General features: G+C 45.8%; 1 protein-coding gene across 1 annotated transcript; it reads left to right on the top strand.

Annotated features, from left to right (window-relative positions):
• Positions 1-8,266: 8,266 nt before the first annotated feature.
• On the top strand, positions 8,267-9,331 carry LOC124171230. The gene has a single exon (XM_046550372.1). It carries the CDS (start codon positions 8,267-8,269, stop codon positions 9,329-9,331), a length of 1,065 nt encoding a protein of 354 aa, XP_046406328.1.
• Positions 9,332-9,701: the final 370 nt, after the last annotated feature.

Genomic DNA, 9,701 nt, shown 5'->3' with positions numbered 1-9,701 from the left:
CAGGTCTGGAACAAGGTGAGGGCTATATCGGGAGCACGGCATGTTCACGGCGTTTCGTGCCTTGTATTTCAAGGTGTGACATTTCACACACCGAAGGAGATATGCGACGTTCTCGGGGAAGCGTTTGCCAAGACCAGCAGCGACGAGAACTACTCAGCAACCTTCCTGTCTATTAGGGAACGCTCCCCACACTTGAACTTCACCGAATCGCACGCAGCAGCCGGATACAATGATCTTTTTTCCTTATGGGAACTGAAGTCCGCCATAGCGGATTCCAAAGACACCGCGCCAGGAGTGGACGGTGTCCTAAACATATTTCTTCGGAATATACCGGAGAAAGCGTTGATGGATATTCTCCATACCCTCAATCAAATTTGGGTTGAGGGAAGCTTCCCTACAGCGTGGCGGGAATCCGTAGTTGTCCCTATCCCCAAACAAGGAAAGGATAAAACAGACCCAAATAATTATTGGCCAATATCCTTGACCAGTTGTCTATGCAAGACCATGGAAAGAATGGTGAACCGTCGGCTCGTTTGGTGGTTGGAGCGTCGGAACCTTCTTTCCAATATCCAGTGCGGTTTCAGGCGAGGTAGATCCACCACAGACCACCTCGTGAGAACCGAAAATTTTATCCAGGAGGCTTTCCTTCTGGGCCAGCATGTCATAGCCGTGTTCTTCGATCTGGAGAAGGCGTATGACCGAGTCTGGCGCCAGAAGATTCTGAATACGTTACATAAGTGGGGCCTAAGAGGAAATCTCCCAATTTTTATCAAAAATGTTTTAGCACACAGTGTTTTTAAAGTAAGAATAGGTAATCATTTATCCGGACCTTTTACACAACATAATGGGGTACCACAAGGCTCTGTACTCAGCGTCACACTCTTCGCCAATGCGATAAATGACGTTACAGAATGCGTCAGAACACCAGTGATGGGCTCCTTATTCGTGGACGACTTGGCCATTTTCTGTCGATCATCCATAATTGCCAGAGCCGCACGGGTCATCCAGCTGACCCTTAACAGACTTGGGGAATGGTCGAACCGAAGTGGATTTCGTTTTTCCGTTGAAAAAAACGAAATGTGTCCACTTCCATCGTAAGCGGGCACAAGTTCCTCCACCAGAACTTCGCCTGAGCGGCCGAATTCTACCTTATACGGATTCAGCCCGCTTTCTGTGTTTGATTTTTGACCGCCGCCTTAATTGGCGTGAGCACATTGAGTTTTTAAAAAAACAAATGTTTGAAAGTTTTAAATATCCTGCTATATTTATGTAATTGCTCGTGGGGTGCCGATCGCTCCACGATGCTTTTATTGTATAGAGCATTGGTGCGCTCTAAATTAGACTATGGATGTTTTGTCTACTCCTCTGCCCGTGAAAGCTACTTGAGACCTTTGAACACGGTTCACAATGCGGGGCTTCGATTGGCCACCGGAGCTTTCAGGACTTCTCCGGTCTTGAGTGTTTACTCAGATTCTGGGGAGCCCCCGTTGACTGCACGCCGAAACATCCTCATGTGCAACTATGTTGCTAAAATTCTAACAATGAGAGGGCACCCTAGTTTTAATATTATTTTTAACCCACGCTTTATAAATATTTTTAACAGGCGGCCTAGGGCAACTAGACCCCTAAGTATTACTTTTAATAATTTTATCCTGGACAGTGAGTTCATACTCCCAGAAGTGTACCCCATTGGGAATTCGGAAAATGCACCTTGGCAGGTACCTTTTCCACAAGTCAGCTTTGTCCTCCACAAAAATCAAAAATCTTTGACAACTGCCGCGGAATACCAGCATAGCTTCAAGGAAGTAATGCACCGCCACCCCGACTTCATTCCTGTTTACACGGACGGATCGAAGTCGGAGCGTGCGTGCGGGTGTGCAGTGATCTCGTCTCACCATGGAACCCTTAAGGCCAAGCTCAGTCCGCTGTGTAGCGGCTATACGGCAGAACTGTTCGCCATAAAGATAGCTCTGGATGGTATTAAGTGTAGCAACGCGTCCTTTATGGTCTGCAGCGACTCCATGAGCGCCCTGCAGTCCATTTCCAGTTTTTCTCCCAGTCAACAAATCGTCCAGGAAATTCAAAATAGACTACTTTCCCTTGCTCGGAAAAAAGTGAAAATCCGTTTTCTGTGGGTTCCTGGACATGTGGGTATTGCTGGAAATGAGAAGGCCGACTCGGCCGCGAAGGCAGCCAGCGAGGACGACGTTGCTGATTCTGTGCTGGTACCATATGAAGATTTGAAGGCGACCACAAAAAAGATAGCATAACGGTCTTCTCTTAAATTCTGCCTCCGCGTTAAATAATGCAGCAAATATTTTTTTTTCTGAGTGAGTGATATTTTTCCCAATTTCAAAATTATTTTATAGATATCCAATCATGTTATAATGTGAGGAGACATTTTCTATTGAATGGCGGAAGGAGCCTATGTAAAATTTAAAAATAAACAATAAATTTGTAGACCCAATGGTTATCCAATGTCCTAATGAGTACACGGGAAGAACGTGTGGTAAATGTGTAGCAGACATCAGTAATCTATAAGTCAAATTAGAACTGAGGGTATGAAAAGTGGAAAGAGACTTGGCGCTCTCTTACCGGAAATAAACTGCGCGCAATCAAGCCGGTAATTTCAGCGTGGCCCACGTCTGTCAGGAGGAACCGCAGGGAGGAGGTCGCAATCGCACGATTGAGAATTGGGCACTGCGCTCTGACCCACTCGTACCTCTTCACCGAAGAGAGAATTCCACCCCTATGTGATGTTTGCGACTCTCCCATGACTGTGAGACATCTCCTGACTGAATGTGAGAAATACCGCTCTGTGCGCCATCGGCTGAACATCGGAGGAGACCTAGGGCACATCCTAGGAGACGACCGTGATAGTGTCAGCCGAGTGATAAATTTTTTTATAGAGACCGGGCTAATTAACAGTGTTTAAATTCCAACCTTTTTATAATTTGACAACCCCTTTTATTTCAAAACTTTTATGAATGTTTAAATGTTTTTTTTAATGCATCTTTTAAAATTTTAGTTTTTATAGATTGTCTGTGGTGCAAATGACCTTAGTTGTCGAGGCACCCTAAACACAAATACTACTACTACTGTAGTAGGCATAGACCAGGTAAGCGAATGGATTCTGGTGGTAGAAAATGAGGCACGGCTCACCAACCTTGTGGTGGTCCAAGTTTACATGCCCACTACCAATCATAGGGAGGAAGAAGTAGATGAGGTGTATGAACAGCTCGGGGATATAATTAGAGACACAACGGGTAAAAAAATCTGTTAGTGATGGGGGACTGAAACGCCTCAGTCGGGGAAGGGAGGACTGGGCACGAAAGAGGAGATTTTGGTCCAGGAATACGAAAGAAGATAAAAGAATACGAAAGAAAATAAAGAAGTCATGGATAACGGAGGCAATGGTAAATGAAATGGAGAAGAGGAGGAAGTGGAAGAACGTGGACGCAGAACAGGGCAAAAGAATGTATAGGGAATTGAATAATCGATTACGACGTGAAACGAAGAGGGCAAGGGAACACAATGTGAGGAAATGGAAAAGTTCCAGAAGAATGGAGAAGTACGTTGCGTGGAAGGAGAGGTGCGTTGTACGCCAAAGTTAAGTCGCTATCGGGCGGCAAAAGAGGACAAGCCATTTCTAAAATTAAGACTAAAGATGGGAGGATGCTAACCGAGCGAGAAGAGGTACAGGGTAGGTGGAAGGAATACGTGGAGGACCTGTATGACGGAATGAACAGACCAGAGAGATTGACTCTAGAGGAGGAAAGTGCAGTGGAGGAGGAAACTCTTGGGCCGGAGATATTAGATTCTTAAATAGAGAGAGCACTTCGTGATATGAAGGCTAGGAAAGCAGTAGGCGTGGACAATATCCCGTGTGAGCTTCTGAAGAATCTAGGGAAGGAAGGTAAGAAAAGGTTTTTCGAACTAGTGCGGAGGATCTAAAAGGAGGGATGTTGGCCGAAAGATTTCGTGAAGACGGTTTTCATTCCGCTTCCGAAAAAGAAGAAAGCTGTGAAATGCGGAGATTATAGGACTATCGGCCTAATATCGCATGCGGCGAAAGTGGTACTGAGGATATTGAACAGACGAATGGAGGCGAGGGCATACGAGTATTTGGGCGAAGATCAGTTTGGTTTCAGAAGAGGGAAGTCAACTCGTGATGCAATAGCAATAATTAGGTCCCTCGTGGAGGGGAACCTAGAACATGACCAGGACGTATATGCGTGTTTCGTGAATTTTGAAAAAGCGTTTGATAGGGTGAACTGGGTAAAGTTAATGGATATTCTCAAGAGAATAGGTGTAGATTGGAGGGATACACGACTGATTCGTAACCTGTATATGGCCCAGACTGCGCAAGTGGGGATAGCGGACGGAGAATCTGGGTGGGTAAGCATTCGCCGAGGTGTGAGGCAAGGCTGTCCTTTATCGCCGCTGCTCTTTAACGTGTACGCTGAAGAGATGGCAAGGGAAGCGTGGGATGAGTTAGAAGCTGGGATAAAAGTGGGAGGAATGATGTTTAAATCAGTGAGATTCGCGGATGACCAGGCGTTGATCAGCCAGTCAGCGAGGGGGCTTCAGGCTCTAGTGGATGCGTTATACGAACGTTGCGAGGAGTATGAGATGAGGATTAATCACAAGAAAACTAAGGTTATGCGGTTTTGTAAAGCATCACGAGCGAGGAATGTGAGACTCAAGATAAAGGTGGGTGGTGAAAAACTTGAGCTGGTTGAGCAATTCAACTATTTAGGCAGTACGTTAGAGAAAAACGGATACAGTAGTAAGGACATCAGGAAGAGAATAGCATTGGCGAAGGAGGCGTTCATGAACATGAAGGAGCATCTGAGAGGATCGTTGTGTAAGAGTTTAAGAAAAGGTTAGTGAAGAGTTTGATTTGGAGTGTAGCTCTCTACGGTGCGGAAACATGGACACTGAGGAAAGAAGACGAGAGAAGATTGGAGGCGTTCGAGTAGTGGGTATGGAGAAGAATGGAGAGGGTGTAATGGCCGGAGAGGAGAAGGAACGACGAAGTGCTGGATATGGTTGGCGAGGAGAGGCAGCTTTTAGATGAGATACGGAGGAGACAGAAGGTATGGATGGAGTTAGTGCTTAGCGGTGAGGGGATGTTGAAAATGGTGTTAGAGGGCAGAATGTTAGGGAAACGAGGGAGGGGAAGGAAAAGAATAGGATTTTTAGATAGATTGAAAGAGAGTAGGCCTTACTGTGAATTAAAGAAGGCAGTGCTGGAAGGAAAGGGAGGCTTCCAGATCACTTCTTTAGTACTAGGGGAAGGGAGAGGGTGGGGAATGGGGGATGGGAAAGAGGAGAAGGCTATGGAGATCAGTGGGCCCTGTTAAGACCAGGCGGGTTGAAAGCTTGGTATAGCCAAATGGAAGACAATTCAAGAGTTTTTAATTCTAGCGGTGAGGCGGAGGATGGGAGAGAGGCAAGTATTCCTATGTGAAAGCAATCATCAAATTCTAAATTGTGGGAAAAGGCGTGGGTAGGGACAGGAAGCGAAGCAGATTGGGAAGTGGGTTTGCAAGAAGCTCGATGGTTGTTAATCCGTAGGTTTAGTGAAGTGGTGGTAAAACCAATGTAGAAGGCGGGGCAGGAATTACATAAAAGGATATAAATTACATTACTGGTTGTACAGGTGGGGGATGGAGTGGAAGGAAGCGGAAAAGTGAGAAATTTGTTAGGAAGTGACTGGGTAATGAGGATAGCACACGTTTTGCACCGGGGTCGTTGGCAAGGGATAGGTAAAGAGCTAATACGGGTGGTGAACTTTGAGAGTGGTTTAGTCGTTTTGAGAATGGAAGATAGATTTGGCGGCCGACGGAAGGATAAGGATGGACAGCTACAGAAGATTTTTCCAGTCGTGACATTGTTAGAAAGAATCGGAAAAAGGCTTTTGATGATTCTGTTCAAAGCCTGCACGCCCGGGAAGTAAGTGGTGGAAAGGGAGAGATGTGTGGTTTGTTTCTTGGTGTGAATTTTGGGTTTGTAAGTATTGTGTAGGATTTTCTTACGCAGAAGGTTCTCAGGATATCCTCTACGAAGAAGGGAGTGGTGAAGATTATTAAGAAAAATGTCCAAGGATTCGGGATTATTGCAAATTCTGTGGCCTCTTACTGAGAGAGAGTAAGGAAGGGATTGTTTAGTGTGTGAGGGGTGACAGCTGTTGAAGTGAAGATATTGTTGTTTGTTAGTAGGTTTAATGTGGACTGAAGTGATGAAACTTTTATTTTCTAGGGAAATGGTAACATCGAGAAATGTTATTCGGGAGGGGGAATGGTTAGAGGTAAAAGATAGTTCGGAGAATTCATTGAGTGCTGAAATGAAAGAGCTCAGTGAGTCTTCTCCATGAGGCCAGAGAAGGAAAATATCATCTATATAGCGAAGCCAAAGTGAGGGTTGAAGTGGGTAGGATGATAGGAAGGATTCTTCAAGGAGACCAAGAAATAAATTTGCGTAGGAAGGGCTGAATCTGCTTCCCATTGCGCAACCTTTGATCTGCAGATAATGTTTATCGTTGAAGGAGAAGGCGTTTTTAGTGAGGATTAGGTGAGAGAGATCGACTAAAAAGTCAGTGCTGGGTATCTGAGGTGTAGGTCGATTGTCAAGAAAGTGTCGAAGGGAGGCAAGGCCTTCTACATGAGGTATAGAGGTGTATAGTGAGGTCACGTCGATAGTGACCATAATGATGTCTTTATCAACCGGGAGAGAGGTAGAATGGAGGCGATTGAGGAAATGGTACGTATCTTTAATGTAGGAAGGAAGGGAGTGTACACGAGGCTGAAGATAATAGTCAACAAAGGAAGAGATTCGTTCTGTGGGGGAATTTAAAGAGGAGACAATTGGGCGACCAGGATTGTTGGCCTTGTGAATTTTCGGTAGAATGTAGAAGTGAGGGGTTCGCGGATGGGGTGGAGATAATAAGGAAATGTCACCACTAGAAAGGCCCTCTTTTGGTGCTTTCCTTTTTAAAAAGGATTGGATATTTCGGTGAAAGGCAGGGTTGAGATCATGCGAGGTAGGTGTGTACGAAGAGGTGTCAGAGAGTTGTCTTTGGGCTTCGGTTAGATAGTCGGTGGAGTTGAGCACAACAATAGTAGATCCTTTGTCTGAGGAAGTAACGACAATATCAGAATTTTTTCTCAGATTGCTCAGTGCTCTTTTTTCGGTAGTGGAGAGGTTTGTTGGAGGATGAGGAGAGTTAAGAGTTCGAACCGAAACCTCTTCCCGCCAATCACCCTGTAGAAATATTCACCAATCTCCTTCTTTCCAAAGTTTCGGACCCCGCTTTTCTTAACTCTCTTCATCCTCCAACAAACCTCTCCACTACCGAAAAAAGAGCACTGAGCAATCTGAGAAAAAATTCTGATATTGTCGTTACTTCCTCAGACAAAGGATCTCTATATATATACGTTCGTGATCGTCTATTTCATCGCCTGGTGTGGTCCTAAAAGTAAATATGAGCAAAAATTGGTCTTTATGATAGGCGATGGAAACTCTCAACTAGGAAATCCGTAATAATTAGTTGATCTTTAATTAGAAGGAAGCGATCTTTAGAATCGCAATACAAAGAGGGATGTTTTGGAGAGAATAAAAGATTTACTTAAGGTGTCGAGGCCGAATTCTACATGTTAGCTTTGTGGAGGGCATACAATGCGAGCGAGCAGCTGGAGAAATGACTAATATGAACTGACGATTATACCTGTGAAACACTACAGCTGCCCGTTTCTATTACTATGATTATAGGATAAGGACCTTTTTTTAGCAACTGCTAGATTAGGAGAGAAAAATGTGATATAAATGCACGCTTACAGCACTATTCATATTCATTCACTATTCATAACATCTCCTCAACCACAATGTCTATCATTTATTAATAACATTTTCCTTGCGGGAATACACTGTCTTACGTTTGTATCCTGGCGTTTTATTCTGCCGTTTTATTCCGCCCTCAACCTTGCTAATAAGGGACATGAAAATATCCTCACTTATCGTCAATTATTATTGATAATATACGGGAACATCGGCGACCAACTCCTTCTCCAACATGTTTAGCATGCTTATCCCAACGCTTTCATACCCCCTTTCCAGCCAAGGCCAAGTTCAGCATTCCTTTCCACCAGCTCTCAACTCTCAACCAGCTCTCTGATGGAGACACGGTGAAACTGTTTCACCACGCATTGACCACCACGTATTTCAAATACTACGGAGAGTTTTACGAACTGACCATGGGGTGGCTATGGGATCTCCACTCTCTCCTGTAATTGCCAATTTCTTCATGGAAGACTTCGAAGAAAAAGCCCTCTTATCTGCTCCTCTAAGACCCAAGTGTTTCTTCCGGTACGTAGACGACACTTTCATCGTATGGCCCCATGGACCCGATGCTTTGAAGCTATTTCTTGATCACATGAATGGTCAACATCCAAACATCAAATTCACCCTGGAGACGGAGAAAAACCAAAGGATACCATTCCTTGACATCCTCATCCACCGCAAGGAGGATGGTACGTTGGGCCACAGCGTTTACAGGAAGCCGACGCACACGGACCTATACCTAAACGGACGAAGCCATCATCACCCTTCACAGAAAGCGGCGATCTTGTCAACCCTACTACATCGTGCCAAATCCATTTCCGACGCGGAGAGCCTTCCCAGTGAGCTTCGTAATCTTAAGAAGACATTCCTGCAGAACGGTTATAGCGGTAAAGAAATATCTAAGGCCCTAAAAAGGACCTTTACATCACAAGACGTAATGACGGGGGAAGAACGCCAGAAGCCGATTGCCAGGGCAGGCATTCCGCTCATACCCACCGTCTCAGGAAAAATCGCCAGAATTCTCAAGAGGCATGGAATTGAAGCCTATTTTCGCCCACCGCCTAAACTTCGAGGCCAACTTGTGACAGCCAAGGACCATTGTGGACTCCAGACTCCGGGCATCTACCAGATACCATGCACATGCGGCCTGGTGTACGTTGGAGAGACAGGGAGGACCGTAGAAACGAGGTTGAAAGAACACCAAAGACATTTCAGACTCGGGCAGCCTGAAAAATCGGCCGTGGCCGAACACAGCATTTCCTCCGACCACGCCATCTGTTGGGAGAAGACCAAGGTCCTTTGTCGCATAGAGAAATTTTGGGAAAGACTGACAAGGGAGGCCATTGAAATTCGTCCCAACACCACCATTAATCGTGACACTGGCTACAGTCTGAGCGCCTCATGGAAACCAGTGCTGAGGAGCATCCGTAAAGAACGAGGAAAGAGGCGGGAAGCTCTCGACCAATCACAGAACACCTGCCCCGGTTGATACCGCCGTCTTCCATATATAAGGAGGACGATTTTCAAGACTTGACATGCGCTCTGGAATGACTCCTTTGCTATCCACTCTAAGAGCTTGGGGAAGCTACCAGGTGTTCACTTGAGCCAGCGGTCACGCCTTCGACGCCCTGCGTCACCAACGTAGTCGCCTGCGAGCGATTCCGACGCCACCCGGCGCCAACCCATCGGCCGTCGAGGACGCACGCCAGCGTACTCCGGCCAACCCCCGCGGCATCAGCCGTCAACAGGAGTGAAGCCATCGGCCTGCAAAGGCCTCACAGGACCTGAAGAGGACCTTTTTCACGAAAATTTTGGAAATTACCAAAAACAACGCCAGGGCATCCGGGCACCAAGACAAG

Source organism: Ischnura elegans, chromosome X, assembly GCF_921293095.1.
Source record: "Ischnura elegans chromosome X, ioIscEleg1.1, whole genome shotgun sequence".
NCBI lineage: Eukaryota > Metazoa > Arthropoda > Insecta > Odonata > Coenagrionidae > Ischnura > Ischnura elegans.
The sequence above is the reverse complement of the archived record's forward strand: the minus strand, read 5'-3'. Positions and strand labels throughout refer to the sequence as shown.